A 21,378-nucleotide genomic window follows, 5' to 3' on the forward strand; every position below is an offset into this window, starting at 1 on the left:
TTGCAGGGAACAGGCTTCTGTATTCAGGATGTGGCTGCTTTCCAAAGTAAAGGAACTGTAAGATTTTGCACACCACTGCTGGTGCACCTGCAATACATAGTATGTTCTGATTTAAAGGGAAAGTTCAGTTGACTTTTATCATATTTTATGCTTCTCTGCCTGCAGTGTCCCAGGCCAGTTGAGGATTTCAGTAATAATGCTGTGTTTTGTGATAAAACTTTAACATGTATCTGACAGGTGCATTTTAAGATTTCCTTTACCATTCTTTTTTTTTTGCCAGAATGGCCTGTCTCCTATTCATATGGCCTCACAAGGAGACCATCTGGACTGCGTGAGGCTACTTCTCCAGTACCAGGCTCAGATAGATGACATCACGTTGGATCACCTGACTCCGCTGCATGTTGCAGCTCACTGTGGTCACCATCGCGTGGCAAAACTGCTCCTTGATAAGGGTGCCAAGCCAAACGCCCGGGCTCTAGTACGTCTCTGCCAGGCAAAACTACTTCTAAAATATGAAGTTCTGAATGTCTGACCAATTATCATATTTCTCTTCACAAATCCCATGAAACATTACTTTCCTTCCACAATTCTTTTTTATAATTTAAAAGCCCTATTAGTATACCTTCCTAACGCTTTCCTCCTGGGTCTCCTTTCTACACTGTGATTTGTTTGATCATTTTTCCATTGTCTACTTCAGTCAGCTTTTTACTATATTTATTTTAAATGTTCATTATCTCACATTGTTCTTCTCTTTTTAACCCGTGCATTGTCTTCTTTGTAGAATGGCTTCACTCCCTTACACATAGCATGCAAGAAGAGTCACATCAGAGTCATGGAGCTTCTCCTGAAATCTGGGGCGTCCATTGATGCGGTCACAGAGGTAAGGAAGCCATGCTATGTTGTTCTTTCATTGGGTATGATTTATATGTAAGGTTATTCACATGAATGCCTTTTATTTCATTTATTCATTTCAGTTTAAATTTGTTTTGACCTTAGTAACATCAGAAGTAGTCAGATATTGTACTAACTATCTTCACTTTCATAGCTTTGCCTTCGTTTCCGTTCATAGAGTAGTTGTAGAGTGTGTCTATATACACTCACCGGCCTCTTTATTAGGTACACCTGTTCAATTGCTTGGTAACACAAATTGCTAGGCAGCCAATCACATGGCAGCAACTCAGTGCATTTAGGCATGTAGACGTGGTGAAAACGACTTGCTGTTGCTGTTCAAACTGAACATCAGAATGGGAAACAAAGGGGATTTAAGTGATTTTGAACGTGACATGGTTGTTGGTGCCGGACAGGCTGGTCTGAGTATTTCAAAAACTGCTGATCTACTGGGATTTTCACGCACAACCATCTCTAGGGTTTACAGAGAATAGTCTGAAAAAGAGAAAGTATCCAGTGAGTGGCAGTTGTGTGGATGAAAATGCCTTGTTGATGTCAGAGGAGAATGGGCAAACTGCATGCAGTGACATTCAGATGGTAGGGTCAGAATTTGGCGTAAACAATATGAAAGCATGGATCCATCCTGCCTTGTATCAACAGTTCATGCTGGTGGGGGTGTAATGGTGTGGAGGATATTTTCTTGGCACTACTAAGGTGTACCTAATAAAGTGGCCAGTGAATGTATGACTGCGTGCTGTGTATGAGGGCACTATGATGAGGAGTATGGCCGTTTCCTATAACATAGAACACAGGGTTGGATAGGAAGTGTGTTTCCATTAAGCCAAAAAAAACAGTAAGACAATAAGTATGGTTTAAAAATCATACCATATGACAATACTATATTGGTCCATGCACACTGGGCTTAAAAATGCTGCCTCTACAGGAGTTTTGTGTTTCGCTTTTAGAAGCAGCTCAATGTTATCCTATGTGTCCATGCACATTAGAACTGTCAGAGGCATATTTTAAGCTCAGCGTTTAGAGGCCGATAAAACCCTACTGGTTTGCAAATTATAATAGTAAAAAATGTTGCCCACTCCCTATATAGTTACAAAACTATATATGAAATGGTGCTAAACCTATATACCCAAGCATTGCAAAACAAATTAATTGAGCGCTACTAGGTGACAATAATCAAAGGATATATAAAGGGAAATAGAGTCCAGGACCTTGTAAGTTCTCTAAATATCCACTATGAGGCAGCTTGTTATGAGAGCAGGAGATGACTCTGTGAAGAAATCGAGGAAGGCAAAAAACAAGCGCCATCTGGGTGTAGTATTAAAAACCAGTTTAATAAACAAAAGAAATAACACTCACAAAAGATGAATTACCTTAGCCATTTGCAGAAAAGAGGATGGTCATCAGTAGTGGTCCTGGACCGCAATGGATGGTGGCTGTGAACCAGCTTCCAGGCAGTTCTGGAGGCTCCCAGGGCTTCCTGGTCAGTGTGGAACGCAGCCAAAGGGCAGAAGTGACGTCAACGACTGGAAGTGATGAGCAAAGATGGCGACACGTTGCAGAGCATGCGCTCCTTCTTCAGGCCATCACCAACCAGGAAGCCCTGGGAGCCTCCAGAACTGCCTAGAAGCCAGTTCACAGCCACCATCCATTGCGGTCCGCGACCACTATGGACAACCATCCATTTTCCTACAAATGCCTCAGATCATTCATCTTTTATGAGTGCTATTGCTTTTGTTTATTAAACTGGTTTTTAATACTACACCCAGATGGTGCTTGTTTTCTCCCTACCTATTTACCCAATACTGTGCAAAAATAATACAAAGAACAAAATTGGTGAATATGAGGTAAACTACCAAAAATATAAAAAATATGAATTGAAATTATGAAAAAAATGTTTACGCCATAAAAAAATGTTTACACCATATAGGAAAAAAGTGTAGCTGTCCCTTTAAGAGTACAAAAGTGCTGCTCCAAATGTATTAAACAACAAGTATGGCGCTCACCCTATACCAATAAATCATATCTCAGTGAAAAAATAATAATAAGAAATAATGATAATGAAAAAATGTGCAAAAGTTCCACACTATCAAAATAAAATAAAAAAAATAATTCAAATAAATAAAAATAAATCAGTCAGTCCACTCTTTGCTGTGCCAAGAAGTTCTTCTGAGCAGTACTTCACCACTTGTGCCACTCCAATGCACTCACCTCAAATCCATGACCACCTTAATTAAAAGGACAGTCAAAAAACGCTTGATATCCCAAAGACTCTAATCCAGCGCACTGCTCACAACTTTCTTCTATATGTAAACTCTTCAGAGCCAAACAAAAATAGAGGTGCCAAGTATATTGGCACCAATACACCTAGCACGAGTGCACCATTGCTCCACTTACTGAAGCTCGGTGTGCATTCCAATACCCACAATCTTGAAAATGAAGTCAGTGGTTCACTGGATATGACAAACATACTCACTGCCTCTACATGGTTCGCCACTTGGCATCTTTAGGAAGCTCAGAAATGCAGTTTTCTCCCCTAAGAAAAAGGTCACCTTCCTTATAAAGGCCAATCCACTTGTTCAAAATACGTTGTACTAGATTCAGCACAGCCTCTTACTGTGCCATTCAGAAAGTCCTTGCAACCAGCCAGCCATTAAACAGCAGAAGCAGTAGGAAAGAATATCCTATCCTGGGGCACAGGTTGGATTTACTACACAGAAAAGCCTATTTTGTGCCCCTCTCTGGTTAGTTTTCCTTTACTGGGCCTTGACATCATGGCTAAATCCTGTTGACTGCCATTCTACAATGAGATGGCCTAGGTATCCAAAAACGACTCTCATCAGACAGAGGGTTGGTAGCTCGTGAAGCTTAACCATGAAGTTATGGAAAGTCAAGGCCCAGTAACAAAGAATAACTACCGTATTTTTCTCTCCATAAGACGCACCTGACCATAAGACGCACCTAGGTTTTAGAGGCAGAAAACAAGATAAAAAATATTCTGAACCAATGGACTGCAGACACAATACAGGAGATGACCAGATACTGCAGACACAGTACAGGAGATGACCAGATACTGCAGACACAGTACAGGAGATGACCAGAGACTGCAGACTTAGTACCGGAGATGACCAGAGACTACGGACACTGTACAGGAGATGACCAGAGACTGCGGACACAGTACAGGAGATGACCAGAGACTGCGGACACAGTACAGGGGATGACCAGAGACTGCAGCCACAGTACAGGGAATGACCAGAGACTGCGGACACAGTACAGGAGATGACCAGAAACTGCGGACACAGTACAGGAGATGACCAGAGACAGCGGACCATACAGGAGATGACCAGAGACTGCGGACAGTACAGGGGATGACCAGAGACTGCGGACAGTATAGGGGATGACAAAGACACTGCGGACAGTATAGAGGATGACCAAGACACTGCGAACATAGTACAGGGGATGACCAGAGACTGCGGACAGTACAAGAGATAACCAGAGACTGCGGACAGTGCAGGAGATGACCAGAGACTGCGGACAGTGCAGGGGATGACCAGAGACTGCGGACAGTGCAGGGGATGACCAGAGACTGCAGACAGTGCAGGGGATGACCAAGAGACTGCGGACAGTGCAGGGGATGACCAGAGACTGCGGACAGTGCAGGGGATGACCAGAGACTGCGGACAGTGCAGGGGATGACCAGAGACTGCGGACAGTGCAGGGGATGACCAGGAGACTGCGGACAGTGCAGCGGATGACCAGAGACTGCGGACAGTGCAGGGGATGACCAAGAGACTGCGGACATAGTACAGGGGATGACCAGAGACTGCGAACACAGTACAGGAGATGACCAGAGACTGCGGACAGTGCAGGGGATGACCAGAGACTGCGGACAGTGCAGGGGATGACCAAGAGACTGCGGACAGTGCAGGGGATGACCAAGAGACTGCGGACAGTGCAGGGGATGACCAGAGACTGCGGACAGTGCAGGGGATGACCAGAGACTGCGGACAGTGCAGGGGATGACCAGAGACTGCGGACAGTGCAGGGGATGACTGGTGACTTCTGGGGAGGGAGGGGGAGTGGGTACCTGAATTTGACAGGTACCCACTCCCACTTCCGTGGAGTTGTCCTCCCTTTAGCGTGGGCACCCGCCTGACAGCCGGGTGCCCAGTGCGCATGCAGGAGAAGCTCTGCGCTTTGTGATTGGTCCACCATTTTCTGGGACCTGTCATGGGTCCCAGAAGACGCCATACCATTCACAAAATCCAGCGCTACTCGCGCATGCGCACTGGGCACCCGGCTGTCAAGCCGAGAGCCTACACTAAAGAAGCCAGCGCGGGAAGACTGCGCAGTGATGGACCGAGGAACAGGTAAGGTCCTGCTGCAGAGCTGAGCTGCCGGCCCGGTATTCTGACACGGCGGCGGTGGAAATACCGGACCAGTCGCTCCATATTCGCTCCATAAGATGCACTGACATTTTTCCCCCTTTTTTGAGGGGAAAAAAGTGCGTCTTATGGAGCGAAAAATACGGTAGTTTTTGGCTACTGGAATCATGTTATGTTTGTTCTTAGGCAGGACTTGGCTTTTAACATTTTAAAATGGAGAACATGTTCACTTTAATTCTGCCCTTAGTCACCTCTATCTCTTCATTTTTTGTTTAGTCTGGCCTCACCCCTCTCCACGTTGCTGCCTTCATGGGACATCTACCCATTGTGAAAACGCTACTGCAGAAAGGAGCATCGCCCAATGTGTTCAGTGTGGTGAGAACTAAACTACACATCTACTACATACTGTATCTTCTTGCCCACAGTCTGATAAAAAGGAGGCAGGTTGCTGCTGATGACTTTAAAATGTGTATAAGAGAAAATGTTTGCCACCATCAGCTTCTTCAGGTCACATTGAAAAATCTTCACAGCATCTGTAGGCAGCTATATTTAAGCACATGACACTTTCCCAGCCAGATGTTCTTTGAATATGATGAAGCAGAGAGCTGCAGCTGGTCATAAAATCCATTGAGATCATTTGTTGTTGGGTCAGTCCAGCCAAAAGTGATGCTCTAGTCTAGTGTTTGGGGAATGATAGAGACTTACCGTAATAAACCCTATGGTTGAAGATCTCTCAAGGACTCTGGTGGCAATTGGCTGTTACAATATAGATAATAGAAGCTAAGATTTCTTTGACATCCTGAGGAGGCAAATACCCAAATCTCCAAAGGGGGATGGACACTGGGAATATTAGCAGTTAGATCTCAGTGCTATATTTCCCAAAGAGGTTTTAGAAAACATGAAGTAACTAAGCCCACTAGACTTCAAGTATAACCAAAACACTAATTTTAGGTTAAAAAAATGGATGAAACAAAAGGATATGTTTCTGAAGGATTTGTCAATACATATGCCTGCCTTTTTGGAGCTTTCACAGCTTTCTGCACTGGTGACATTTACTGAATATTTGTCACATGCACTATACAGTATTATAAACATAGTAAATGCTCACCCAGCATCTATGCTTTACAGCATTCAAATGTGCCAGCAATTGTTACAGTTCCTTGAAAAATGTATTCACACCCCTTTAAATTTTCCATATTTTGTCATGTTACAACCAAAAATGGAAATGTATTTTATTGGGATTTTATGTGATAGACCAACACAAAGTGGCACATAATTGTGAAGTGGAAGAAAATGATAAATGGTTTACAAATATATATCTAAAAAGTGTATTTGTATTCAGCCCCCTCGAGTCAATACTTTGTAGAACCACCTTTTGCTGCAATTACAGCTGCAAGTCTTTTTGGGGATGTCTCTACCAGCTTTGCACATCTAGAGAGTGAAATTTTTGCCCATTCTTCTTGCAAAATAGCTCAAGCTCTTGTCAGATTGGATGGAGAGCATCTATGAATAGTAATTTTCAAGTCTTGCTACAGATTCTCAATTGGATTTAGGCCTGGACTTTGACTGGGCCATTCTAACACATGAATATGCTTTGATCTATGGCCCTCCAGCTGTTGAAGTACTACAAGTCCCATCATGCTTCTGCCTCTGAGAGTCTTGCCTTTGGCTGTCAGAGTCTTGCAAGGCCTTGTGGAACTTGCAGTTCCTCAACACCTGGAGGGCCATAGTTTGGAGACCGCTGATCTAAACCATTCCATTGTAGCTCTGGCTGTATGTTTAGGGTCGTTGGCCTGCTGGATGTTGAACCTCCGTCCCAGTCTCAAGTCTTTTGCAGACTCTAACAGGTTTTCTTCTAAGATTGCCCTGTATTTGGCTCCAACTATTTTCCCATCAAATCTGACCAGCTTCCTTGTCCCTGCTGAAGAAAAGCATCCCCACAACATGATGCTTCCACCACCATGTTTCACAGTGAGAATGGGGTGGTCAGGGTGATGCGCAGTGTTAGTTTTCCTTTCACACAGCGTTTTGCTTTTAGGCCAGAAAGTTCAATTTTGGTCTCATCTGACCAGAGCACCTTCTTCCACGTTTGCTGTGTCCCTCACATGGCTTCTCGCAAACTGCAAATGGGACTTCTTATGGCTTTCTTTCAACAATGGCTTTCAACTTGCCACTCTTCCATAAAGACCAGATTTGTGGAGTGCAGGACTAATGGAGATCATACTAATGAACTAATGGTCCTATGGACAGATTCTCCCACTTGAGCTGTGGATATCTGCAGCTCTTTCAGAGTTACCATGGCCTCTTGGCTGCTTCTTTGATTAATGCTCTCCTTGCCCGGCCTGTTAGTTTAGGTGGACGGCCATCTCTTGGTAGGTTTGCAGTTGTGCCATACTCTTTCCATTTTTGGATAATGGATTGAACAGTGCTCCATGACATGTTCAAATCTTGGGATATTTTTTATCACCTAACCCTGCTTTAAACTTTTCCACAACTTTATCCCTGACCTGCCTGGTGTGTTATTTGGCCTTCAGGATGCTGTTTGTTCACTAATGTTCTCTAACAAGCCTCTGAGGGCTTCACAGAACAGCTGTATTTGTTCTTAGATTAAATTACACACAGGTGGACTCTATTTACTAATGAGTTGACTTCTGAAGGCAGTTGGTTCCACTAAATTTTAGTTAGGGGTATCAGAGTAAAGGGGGCTGAATACAAATGCACACCACACTTTTCAGATATTTATTTGTAAAAAATTCTGAAAACCATTTATCATTTTCTTCCACTTCACAATTATGTGCCACTTTGTGTTGGTCTATCACATAAAATCCCAATAAAATATATTTACGTTTTTGGTTGTAACATGACAAATTGTGGAACATTTCGAGGGGTATGAATACGTTTTCAAGGCACTGTATATTAATGTGTATATTAGTGTGACTTCTGCCCACTCTGTCATTCCTCTGCTGTCTGAATGAGTCTTCTAAGAGTCTATGCCAACACCAAGCCATCCTGGGATATGTCCCAACCCACCTCCAGCACACAGTAAGTGATTGACAGCCTCAGCTGTGCATGTTTCCTTATGTGACTGTGTAGGGGGGGGGTGACCTTTCCCCTCACTCAGGTCTCAGATTACACTCAGCTCTCCTCTCAATGCTGTGCAGTGTGTGACATCAGATCCCCACTCCCTGCCTCCAGGAGCTCAGAAATTCTGTGTAAAATGTGTGCTTTAGGAGGCTGTAGAGGAGAGAGGGCTGCAGATAAACAGGTACAGCATATGTAGGATAATTTGTTTAATCACTTCAGTTGCTATATATAAGGGCGTACAACCACTTTAAAATTATGAGGTTAATGAGGAGATTGCTTTGGTACAAGAACAGATTCAAAGTAGTTGCAAGGAACTTTGGTAACCTTCAGGAGACATTTAAACCCACTGCAAACATAAAAACCACCAGATCACTGTCACTTATCTTCCTTATAACCTCCAATGTATTTTGCCAAAATAGGTGAAAGTTGCTGAAATCCCCAAATTTTCACCTGAATTTCTGGGAAGAGAAAAGTCCCAATTTCCCTCATCCCTACTAGAGTCATATGTACATCAATGCTGTCACAGCTCCATTCTTACTTTCACCAAACATGTAGGATTGCACCTTGTTCCTAATGATACTGTGAATCGTTTTTATATTACAGAAAGTAGAGACACCATTGCACATGGCAGCCCGTGCAGCGCATACAGACGTGGCAGAGTTTTTGCTACAAAACAAAGCAAAGGTGAACGCCAGAGCCAAGGTGAGGAGAATGAGGGCAACACTGGGAAACTTTGCTATACTTTGAGCTCACGTCAAGCTAAAACTTTTTATACTTCAATCTGGATAAAGCAGGGAAGGGTTAGGGCCTTGGTCAACATTTATTGTGTTCTTTTTTGGAAAGATTTCCTATCACTTCCTGCCAGGAAAGAAAATGATGCCAAGCTCTCCAACAGAGACAGAAGGATACGGATAAAAAGTTAGAATAGGGATGGGCACCTGCAGCCCTCCAGTTGTTGTGGAACCACATGTCCCATGAGGCATTGCAAGACTGACAGGTAGAAGCATGACCTGTAGTTCCACAACAGTTGGAGGGCCACAGTTGCCCACACCTGGGTTAGAACTGTGCATTTCTGTCCTGGTGACAACTGCACCCTCCATTTCTTGTATAGGTGTCACAAGGACAGGAAGTGAAGGGAAATCTTAACTCCTCCCCATTTTATGCAGAACGAAAAAAAAATTTGTCTGGAGCTAGTCCTTCATTTCAGTAAATGCTGGTTTATGGTGTAGAATCTCTGCTTGGAGACAAGAGAAGCTTTTAAGGCAAAATCCATGCTTTAAGCAGGGGTCCTCAAACTTTTAAAACAGGGCCAGTTCACTGTCCCTCAGACCATTGGTGGGCCGGACTATAGTTTTTTAAAAAAAAAACTATTAACAAATGCGGACACAGTACAGGAGATGACCAGAGACTGCGGACACAGTACAGGAGATGACCAGAGACTGCGGACATACAATGGCGGCGGGAATACTGGGCCGGCCGCTCCATAAGACGCACAGACATTTCTCCCCAAGTGTGTCTTATAGAGCGAAATAGTGCCCCATCATTGGTGTCAGTGGGAGGAATAGTGCCCCATCATTGGTGTCAGTGGGAGGAATAGTGCCCCTTCATTGGTGTCAGTGGGAAGAATCGTGCCCCATCATTAGTGTCAGTGGGAGGAATAGTGCACCATCATTGGTGTCAGTGGGAAGAAACGTGCCCCATCATTGGTGTCAGTGGGAAGAAACGTGCCCCATCATTGGTGTCAGTGGGAGGAATCGTGCCCCATCATTGGTGTCAGTGGGAGGAATAGTGCCCCATCATTAGTGTCAGTGGGGGGAGGAATAGTGCCCCATTGTTGGTGTCAGTGGGGGGAGGAATAGTGCCCCATCATTGGTGTCAGTGTGGAGGGGGGGAATAGTGCCCCGTCATTGGTGTCAGTGGGGGAAGGGAGTAGTGTCCCAACATTGGTGAAAGTGGGAGGAATAGTGTCCCATGATTGGTGTCAGTGGGAGGAATAGTGTCCCATGATTGGTGTCAGTGGGAGGAATAGTGTCCCATCATTGGTGTCCAGCGGGAAGAATAGTGCCCCATCTTTGGTGTCAGTGGGAGGAATAGTACGTCATTGGTGTCAGTGGGGGGGGAATAGTGCCCCGTCTTTGGTGTCAGTGTGGGGGGAAAGTGTCCCAACATTGGTGTCAGTGGAAGGAATAGTACCCCATCATTGGTCTCAGTGGGGGAAGGAATAGTGTTCCATTGTTGGTGTCAGTGGGGGGTGGAATAGTGCCCCATCGTTGGTGTCAGGGGGGGGGGGATAGTGCCCCATCGTTGGTGTCAGTGGGGGGAGGAATAGTGCCCCATCGTTGGTGTCAGTGGGGGGGGGGAATAGTGCCCCATCTTTGGTGTCAGTGGGGGGAGGAATAGTGCCCCATCGTTGGTGTCAGTGGGGGGGAGGAATAGTGCCCCGTTATTGGTGTCAGTGGGAGGAATAATGCCCCATCATTAGTATCAGTGACACCAATGATGGGGCACTATTCCTTCCACTGACACCAATGACACTTAACTTGCTGACCCCTGTTCCAGGATGGTGCTGCTGCAGCCAGCATACCTGGTTGCAGCAGCACCATCTGCACGGCACACTTACCTGTCCTTCTTCACTCCGGCCTCTCCCTCACTCGATGTTCACGGGGCCCCTCGGCTCTGCCTCCTGGCAGGCGATTGGCCGCCAGTGTGCCTTTCCTGAGCTACAGTTCTGGCGCCCAATCACCGGTGAGGAGGCGGAACATCGAGTGAGGGAGTGGCCGGAGTGAATGAAGGAGCAGCGCTTCCTTGACTGGATCGTCGTGGGACTGGGACACGGAGCCAGGTAAGGTACAGCAGCCCCCTGCCTGCCCCTGTACTTAGTGTCCCTTCCTCGCGGCAAATACGCCCCTGCCGGCGGGCCGGATAGATGTCCTCAGCGGGCCGTAGTTTGAGGACCCCTGCTTTAAAGTATACCTACCTGTGATCCAGTCACTGAGAAGGCAGTCATTTGTGTTCGCAGTATTGTAAAGAATATAACCTATGGAATCACTGGAGGCAAGCATGTCATGTCATATAAACATAATTGATCCCTTTGGAGTGGGCTACAAAATCATTCCACGTCACATAATGGATGCCTCCAATTTGTAAGGGTGACAGGTACACTTAAAAATGTCTTACATTTTGTGTTCTGGTTCTTTTATTCCTCAAGCCATTAGCCTTTGTTGTTCAAATAGTAAATGCGAACCATCTATACAGTAGTTCTAAATGAAACTTTATATAAAATGCTCTTGATTCTGATTGAAGAACTGGTATTGAGAAGAAACAATGTATATTTCTTTACAGTAGGCAGTTATTTAAATCACTAAATAGAACCAAGTAATATCTCTGCTTCATTCCCTTGTAATAGGATAGGAACTAAACTATGGTCCAGTACCTGGCTCCCTATAAGTTTGTGTTTTTGTTTACTTCTCACTGCTCGCTGCTCACTTACAGCTCCGCTTTCTCAGAGCAGAATTTAATATTCTAATGCAACAGCAGCCCAGCAGAGCTTTTTTGATCTGCACAGATAGGGCAAGCCAAGGAGGAGTAGACATCAATGCTATTTTTTTTTAATCCTTATATATTTGGCTTCTAGTGGCTTGAGGGAAGTATGATAATTGAATAAGCACACCAAAGAAACGAAAGTACTGCAGCAGAATTTTATTATACAATTAAAGCAGAACTACACTGCATCTAAGCACCGCAAACCAAAAATGCGATTTCATTAGTTTTTAATATTCAAAGCAAACTCACCCATCCATTTATGTCTCCATGCTTTATTTTGCTGAGAAATCACTTTGATAAACACCCTCTAGCTGTGGCCTTCTAGGGTAAGGGTAGATGATTTGTGTAGCATTTACTTCCTGGAATCCATTTGCCCTTATCTCAGGCATGCAGACAGGAGAGTGTTCTTAGCTAAGAAAACCTCTCCTACCCTCCTGAAGATTCCTGGGATGTATGGCATCTTTTGCCTAGGTCTAGAAACCAGGAAGTAAATGAAGAAATTGAAAAAAAAAAGGTTTAAAACAAGTAAATATGATATACTTTCCTATTTACTAATACTAGCAGCATAAGGATTAAAAATTGTCATTGGTGATTGAGAGAGTGAAGTTCCACTTTAAGCATGTCAATTTGACAATATCCACAAATGTATAGAATTACATGGCATATTAGCAGGAACAATGGCACAAGATACATATTGACATTAATATATGAGGATACAAAAGTTGATCCAAGTCTGGATTATATAATTAAATATATGAAGGAGAAGCATGTACCATATATTACCGACACCTGCATGTAGAGATGGAAACATAAGGATGGCAATATTTTGGGGGCAAAAGACGACCCCCTTTAGAAAGCTGTTCACATCAGATGACTTTAAAAAAAGAGGTCTTCCATTACTCTGAAACGTTGCCACCCTTTTGGTTCTTCCTCTATACACCCAACAATATAATGGATTAGGATCATAACAAACGCTGCCTAGATTTGCTGACCTTATCACATCAATTGTAAAAGTGGATTGGGGAGCACAAAAAAATGTGTTTGCTTTACAGAATGCGTCTTATTTTTCTGAAATTGCAAATTCATGTTCTATTAAATGGGACGTTCTTTTATGTGGCATTTTTTAGCTTGATTTTATTTTTCATGTTACCTGCATTGCAATGTCCAAAGTTTTCCTTTGTTCTGCTCTCAGTTTCCAGTTTTTATTTTCTTTGTTTTATTTATGACCATACAGGATGACCAGACCCCTCTCCACTGTGCAGCCCGCTCTGGGCACTTGGACATGGTGCGCTTGCTGTTATCAAATGGAGCCCACCCGGACCCTCCCACCACGGCAGGGCACACACCCCTGCACCTGAGTGCGCGGGGTGGTCACACACAAACCGCCGAGCTGCTCCTGGATAACCAAGCTGCACATACCTCCATGACTAAGGTAACAATTTGCATCATCTAATGTCCTGTTCTGACTATATCCTACTGTACCAGCCACACTCGTGTACCTGTACTCTAGTGACATGTTACCTGCTCTATTAGGGATGCTGCCCAGAAATGACTGATAGGAAATTCAAATGGGATTGTAAATGTGGACTTCTTGTTTGCATGGACGTTGGACTGAAGTTCTTTCCCTAACTCTCTTTCTTTGTTTGGGTCCCTCTCACTTTTTTGTCTATAGCTTTTAGAATCTGGATTTCAGTATATGTTTTGGAAAAGATGCTATGGTATTAAAAATTGGTTCTCAGAGAATTTCGGTAAAGGGGAATTAAGAATTTCTGCTTTTTTGGTTTTGTGTAGGTGTTGTAATTCCGGCACATCTCTTGCAATGTATTCCTGTTGTATTTCTTCTTTTTGACAAGTCGTTCCAAGCATTCAACGCTCTCCTTACCCATCTCTTTTCTGTCCTCAGAAAGGTTTCACTCCCCTCCATGTGGCTGCCAAATATGGGAAGATCCAGATTGCTGAGCTTCTACTCGAAAGAGGAGCTCATGCCAACAGTGCCGGCAAGGTGACTGCTATACTCAGGAGTTTTTGTCTGTGTTCCACAGGGACAGCTCAGCAGAACATTGGCATCCATTTTTTGCTACATCATAAGAACATGCTGTCTTTAGGTTTAACTTTTGCTTTTGCCCTTTTAACAAATATATTGGAGACAGAGCGCAATGATAACAATAGTAAATAGTATGCATTTCCTATCTCGCTATCTCATGCTTGTATAGTCTTGACTAGAGATGGGAAGGCCTTGAACTGAAACTGAAAATTTGGACAAAAAAACAGTTTTTTTATCTCTTTTTTTTTTTTCCAAAGTTGTTTTTTGTTTTTTTTTCCAGAAATGAAAAGTGTGGAATTTGTTTTTTACAATGATAAATAATATATCTATGACATGGTGTTTAAACATTATAACAGAAAGACATTAATGAAAGATTTCTGAGACTTTGTGTACAATCTTAAATTATGGCAAATTCTCTCAGCTGAAGACAAGCAAATCCTGGAATACAATTCCAAAACACTGTACTTTTCAATACAGTTCCTAAACAAGAGAAATATGCATTTCTGCTACTTGAGGGCACTGTACGGGAACGTCTCCAATTTAGTTTGCTTGTGGGCTTCATCTTGTACCTCCTATAGTTGGGTGATTGTTGGGATACAGTAGATGACAGTTTATTTCCTATTCCCAGCCCATAAATGACAGGTAAGAGGGTAAATGTGTCGAAGAATTTAGGTTATCTGTATAACCTATAAATGATTCCTATATCCACCATCACAGCATAATGTTACCTATGGTCTGGTCAGTAAATAGTTTTTTCCTTTCCTCATCCCAATAAAATGGTGAGACCAACAATTAGAGTACAGAAATATTTCTACAGTGCCATTTCTGCTGATAGCAAAGCTGCAATTTGCAAATATTGCAGGAAATATTCTTTTCTGAATACTACATGCACTCTAAATTGAACACTCCATGCAAAATGCTGACTTCTGTGTTTTGTTATTGGGTGAAAATAATGTCCCATAACTGCTTGGACTTTTGGCAGGAGATGAAGTCTATCCTGTATAAAGCTCTGCATCTTTAGGTTATAGACATCAAAGTAGCCAGTACATGAAAAGCAGAGGTGGTTTTCCCCTTCAACACAGTTGATTCAAGATCTGGCTTGTAAACTGTAATCTTCAGTGTGCGATTACTGCTGGAGTTTGCAGTTAGCAAAAAGGTAACAGCAAGTTCACACGACATTAGTTTTACTGATAATTTTGTATCTAGGCTAGAAGTTTCCATTTCGGCGATGGGATGAGCTTTTCAGAATATCAGATATGTAAATTTGAATAATGTCATGTTTACCAAGCCAGCACTGCTTGCGTAATGGTCAAAACATGATTAGCTATGCTTAATTAATGTAACATACCATAAAACGTTATTCTTCTATTACCATATTTATATCTTTCTGTTAATTGGATGCCCCCTTTGAAAGCTCTCCTGGCAGGAGTGCCTGCAGAGTAGAAAGTTAAGAACAAAAATATGATCTGCATTTGACTGGTCTCAGGGGATGAGGTTTTGGGATGAAATATTCACTAAGCACGACGTCTCCTACTGTTCCCGTTAAAGATATTTCTTACATGAATTATTCTACAATTGGTGGATTTTATAAAGGATAAGTACACCCAATACCACTGCCCCCTGTATATACACTTTATTATATATAGTTTGTAGACACCTGATCACACCTACCAATATGGTCACCAATCCAGGTGTTTCCAGTTAAGGATACTGTTAACATTACAGCATACAAGGACATTGTAGACAATTGTTTGACCGTGTGGCAACAGTTTGAGAAATGGCCTTTTCAGTGTCAGCATGACTATGCCCCTGTGCACAATGCAGACTCACTAAAGACATGGTTTGATGAATTTAGTGTGGAGGGACTCTAGTGTCCTGCACAGAACCATGGCCTCAACCCTTTTGAACACCTTTGGAATGAATTGTCAGTCAGGTGTTTTCAGCCGACATCAGTATCTTTCTTCAGAATTTCTTTCTTGCAAAATTGGTACAAATTCCCACAGATCCACTCCAAAATCTTGTGGTATTCTTTCCAGAAGAATGAAGGCTGTTATAGTTTTAAAGGTGTGTATATGGGTTCCATTCAATATTAATGCCCATAGTTTTGGAATAGAGTATCCAATAATTTAATATAAATGTGATGGTTGGATGTCCACAAACCTTTAGCAATAAGGTCCTTTCCCTCTTGTATTGAACTGTATTGTTGCTGTATTGTCTCCCGTTATGTTGTAAAGCGCTGAGCAAACTGTCGGCGCTATATAAATCCTGTATAATAATATTAAGGTGTATCACTAGTTTCACCCTCCATCTTCCTATGCATCTTGGAAGCCCCATTAGAGATATCTCAGCTCCTGAAGTCTTAGTTTTCCCTCACCTGCTAAGGGAGATCTGCACTTTTATTTTCTTTCTTTTTTTTTTTTTTTTTAAATATACAGCAGGAGGTTCCAGTCTTCAGAATGGTGGTAGAGAGAGAAGCAGGGAGCTCCTTCTGGGAAATCACACTGCTGGAGTCCATAATGAAAGGGTCCAGCAAGTGAATCATCCCGCTAGTAGGGAAGATTCATTTGCTGGGCCCTTACTTATGGAAGCTGTCACTGTACTAGACCAGCCAGAGGCTGCTGAGGGATTCCCCACCCCACAGCCGCATGTATACACATCCCTTGTATACTTGCGGCTGTGGGACAGGGAGTGCCTTGGTCACTTACAGTGATAGCTTCCTTGCAGGATTGCTCAGTTGGGTTTGGGCTTCTCATCCCCACTCGCTAGCATTTATCCGTTAATGAAATATCAATTATGGGTATATCAATTTGTTAGTAAAATACCTCTGCATATAGGAAACTATTTGACAACTTAACTTATGTTAAATTAAAGCAACCTTGAATGTGTCTTTTTAGTTGTGAAATCATTTCTCTCTTATTTTTTCTCTCTCTCTTTGAAAAAGACTGGCCTGACTCCTCTCCATGTAGCTGTCTATCACAATCACCTTAACATAGTTCGTCTTCTACTTAATAAAGGGGCATCTCCACATTGCACAGCACGGGTAAGTCCACATACATACAAAACACTCAGTGTAGCACTTTAGAAAACAATTAGCAATGATGAATAATGGTATCCAAACCCCCACCAAAGTGGAATAATTATGTGCTAATAATATGCATTAAATGAAAGTCTGTAAAGAAGTCCAGATGATGTAGGAATATTGGTGCTTAGTGAGCCAGAGACCAAAGGAGAGAAAGAGTACATCACCTTTCACCCAATCACTCAGACTCTTACCGGAAGATCCACATACATGTGGATGTCCACAAACATGCAATACGTATACAGCGTGGTGTATATGTACTGGCAATTCTTGAGTCAAAGAGTTTTTAAATTCCAAGGGTTATAGCTAGGGAAAGCAGCATCAGAACAAGAAAAGATACCCAGTAGCAGTAGAAGTATATTAAAGGCAGAGGTTATGAGCTAAAACAAGTTTAAAGTCATAGCCAGCTAATCCTACAGATACAGGACATGCAAGCTCAGACTGGATAAGCACCCATTTTTGATGGTTTAGAACAGGGGTAACCAACCTTAAAAAGGTGGAGATCTAGAAGTAAAAATTCACGGGCACAGTGTTGCCTCCTCACACCTGATTTAAGCCTCTAATTGCTGTACTACTGTGTCACAATTGTGTACATTGCACAGCAATCATGGGTTTAAGTCAGGTGGTGAGGAGGCAATATATCGCCTCCTCACCACCTGTCAAACGCTACCGGATCACTTTTCAATGGAGCAGCATGGGCTGCTGCACTTGTGAATGAGCCTTTAGTTGCATTCTGCAACGGCACCCTTGGGGCTTGTTCACATATAAAGTGTGTGTGTGTGTGTGTGGGGGGGGGGGGGGGTAAAACCCTGGGGTAAAACCCTGCAGTTGAGTCACGATTTTACTGCCCCAGTCCCTACCCCCTTTAATTGCTGAGGCAGAAGCCAAAGGTGTACACATGCCGCAGCAGGAGTTAAACCCCCTTTTGCTTTTGGTGGGTGCTACTGCCTGCCAGTCGTGACCCATTCAAGGAAATAGGGCTACTCTCCACAACTGCATGCTTCTGTGGTGAGAAAGCAACACAACACTGGCTGCTTTATCCCCTTGTTTTCTGTAGTGCACAAGGTTGCAGGACAGTTGCAGAGCGGCCTCATTCACTTGAATGTGTCGTGCTTGGCAGGTGCTACACCCACCAACCATGACAGGATGTATAACTCCTGGTGCAGGAGGAGTTGTGGCGGAGGAGGTAAAAACACGTCTTAACTATGGGGTTTTACCACCCTTCAATCTGCACATGTAAATTAACTCTTACTGTTCTGAGCACCCTATAAGATTGCTTTCACACTGATGTGCTGCGTTTACCTGCACCACGTGTGCAGCGCAGTGCATCTGCCACTTTCCTGGGTCAGCTGCGCTTTCCTGTGAGTTTGGTGCGCTTAGCCATAGACTTCTATTATATCCTGCAGGTGCGGTGCACTTTCTGAAAGTGCACCAAAACTCTTACATTTGGGAGTTTTGGTGTGCTTTCAGAAAGTGCACCAAACCTGCAGGATATAATAGAAGTCTATGGCTAAGCGCACCAAACTCACAGGAAAGCTGCTTGTACACTGCACCCACAATGGATAAACCACAGCACATCAGTGTGAGAGCAGCCCTATACTATTATGCCCAGTGTATTGCTTCACACTGCAGGATCTCTTCTTTCCTGCTGCTGGCACCACTCTGGAGACCACTAGCCGGGATAAGAATTGGAGTGCAGTTGGTATCACTCCGCATGGGACAGGAGCCAGCACTACAGAGGTGACATTGGCTTATGTGGCTCTTGCTCCCTACTACAGATCCAAATTTACAAGTAGTCCCTCTGCATTGCACTATGTTTGATGCTCTAGGATGGGGGGTCAGCAAAGCCAGACCACAATCTACCCGTCACCTGGCTGCAATCTCTGGTAGATCGCGATCTATGGGTTGTTTAGCCCCAGTTTAGAATTTTAAGCACAAAGTTCTGATTTTTTCCTGTGACCCTCTGGATGCTTTACAAAGAGTAGCACACAAACCCTCAACTTCCCCCCATGTCAGTATTAATGCCTGCCTCTTCCAGTTGTAAACCAAACATTCATTCAAGTTTCTTGTCACCTTAGGTACTTTTAAACCAGGTCAGGTTGATTTTAAGCAGGCAAGGACCCGACTCCCATATTAGTTTATGAGAACTTCACAGCTCGGAGGCAGACCAGTGTAGATACTTCCACCTACCAAAGGTGTCTGCAGTCTACAAGTCATAATATTTTTTACACATTGGTGGACATTATTGGTCAGATGGAAATCAGGTAAATAAGGGAGCAAAAATTAGTCTTTGTTCTAAGTTGAACCCACTGGAATCCCACCCCATTTGCCCAGTTTTGGGTAAACCACACCCTTTCCCATGGCTGGTATTTCTTGGGTGTCCAGGAATTGTGCAGGTCCTGCCAAAGTAAGGCTTGTTGGGAGGTATGCACTAGGTAACACTAATAAATTGTCTTTTTGTTGCTTGTGTTGAACAGTTATTGTCTGGTTAACAAAAAAACTCATATATGCTTTTTTGTAGAATGGATACACACCCTTGCACATGGCCGTAAAGCAGCGGTCAGTTGACACGGCGCGGGCCCTGCTGCAGTTTGGTGCAACGTGTAATGCCCAATCCCTACAAGGTGTCACCCCTCTCCATCTTGCTTCTCAGGAGGGTCATGTAGACATGGTGACGTTACTACTCAGCAAGCATGGAAATGTGCATCTAGGTAACAAGGTAATGAACTGTATGTGACAGCAAAATTTGAAATCTTGCTTCTACTTTGCAACTTCAAATTCTAGCGTGTCTAGCAATGTTACTGACCTTTAAGTAATTCCACGCTCATAACTAACCCTATACTGTATTTGAGCAACACAAACTGAAAACAATATTTACTTAATGTTTAATATGCAAAGCAAACTCATCCATCCATGTCTCCGTGCTTTATTTTATTGAGAAATCACCTTGAAGTACAACCCCCTAGCATTTCTAGCAGTTGCCATCTTGAGTAAGGGCAGATGATTCATGTAGCATTTACTTTCTGCAATTAATTTGCCCTTAGCTAGGGCATGCAGGCAGGAGGATGTGCTTGGCTATGAAAGCTCCTCCTCTCCCCCAAATGAAAGAAAAACAAAAAGTACATGAAGACTCCTGGGATGTATGACATAATTTTGGCCTAGGCCTGGAAACCAGAAAGCAACTGAATAAATGTAAAAAAATGTTTAAAACAAGTAAAAATAATATACCTTCCTTTCTATTTACTAATGCTAGTAGCATAAAGATTAAAAATAGTTAATGTTGATTGAGAGAGTTCAGTATATCAAAGCCAAAAAGTTTTGTTAAAAGCAAGAAATAGTAAAAGCCCCGTCATGTTTTTTTTTTTCATCTGTTTTCCATTGGGGAGATTTCCCTTCACTTCCTGATGTAGACACATCAGGAAATGATAGAAATCCCCTCTTAGAAAGCTGTCAACGCAACACTTCACCTCCTGTCCCAAAGACACAACAGGAAGTTAGAGAAAATCCCCCTAAAGTAAGCATAATTTCCCTCTTAGTTTTTCCTAGAATGGGTGTCCCCATTAGAAGATTTCTCCTTATCTCTTGATCTGGTGAAAACATTTGGATTTTGGAAAAAACATTTGGATTTCCCCTCACTTTCTTTGTCAGTGACAATAGAGGAAAAATCTCCCCAATGGGGACACAGTCAACAATAAAAACTTGGCAAAGGATTGAACCCTTCCTGAGCCTATCCAAAACTAAAACAAAAAGTTTATCCTGCAGACTTTAACCTTCTAGCTGTAACCCTAACTGTAACAATAAAAGAAGTCATAAATCATAAATGAGCAAGTGTGTGACTTTTCCAGTATGGGAAAGGTTGGGACGTACCTGTACATGCAGGCAGAGAGTGCATAATGCATTGCAGTAGGCAGTATGTGTGGTAGAGGAGTTCAGAGGGATTTTTTGGGAAACTTATCTGCAGGAGAAAAGACATACCCAAAAAGACTTGCAGCTGTAATTGCAGCAAAAAGGTGGTTTTAGAAAGTATTGACTTAGGGGGGCTGAACATAAATGCACGCCATACTATTCAGATATTTATTTGTAAAAAGTGTTGAAAATCATTTATCATTTTCCTTCCACTTCACAATTATGTGCCATTTTGTGTTGGTCTATCATATAAAATTCCAATAAAATACATTTACGTTTTTGGTTGTAACATGACAAAATGTGGAAAATTTTAAGGGGTATGAATACTTTTTACGCTCCCTGCACACTCCCAGTACGGTTGTCGGTGGTGATTGGTAAGCTCCCGAAGCATACTTGTGTTTGAGAGCTTTTCGATCATGTGACCACTTTGACAG

The 21,378-nt window shown here is 43.0% G+C and overlaps 1 protein-coding gene across 9 annotated transcripts in view; it reads left to right on the top strand.

Moving 5' to 3' along the window:
- ANK1 (ankyrin 1) overlaps window positions 1-21,378 on the top strand; it is a 371,616-nt gene that overhangs the window by 257,600 nt on the left and 92,638 nt on the right. For all 9 annotated transcript variants that reach the window (XR_016311732.1, XM_089670260.1, XM_089670265.1 and 6 more), the window contains 8 exons: window positions 281-478; window positions 782-880; window positions 5,565-5,663; window positions 8,976-9,074; window positions 13,150-13,347; window positions 13,819-13,917; window positions 16,901-16,999; window positions 19,560-19,757. Coding sequence is in view for 8 of the 9 variants with exons in the window: in XM_089670260.1 (XP_089526386.1) it covers window positions 281-478; window positions 782-880; window positions 5,565-5,663; window positions 8,976-9,074; window positions 13,150-13,347; window positions 13,819-13,917; window positions 16,901-16,999; window positions 19,560-19,757 (1,089 nt within the window). In the remaining variant the exon portion in view is untranslated. The remainder of the gene's footprint in view (window positions 1-280; window positions 479-781; window positions 881-5,564; window positions 5,664-8,975; window positions 9,075-13,149; window positions 13,348-13,818; window positions 13,918-16,900; window positions 17,000-19,559; window positions 19,758-21,378) is intronic.

The sequence above is a fragment of the Staurois parvus genome, unplaced genomic scaffold (genome assembly GCF_062004578.1).
Source record: "Staurois parvus isolate SC_StPar_1 unplaced genomic scaffold, SC_StPar_1.0 ptg000088l, whole genome shotgun sequence".
Classification (NCBI taxonomy): domain Eukaryota; kingdom Metazoa; phylum Chordata; class Amphibia; order Anura; family Ranidae; genus Staurois; species Staurois parvus.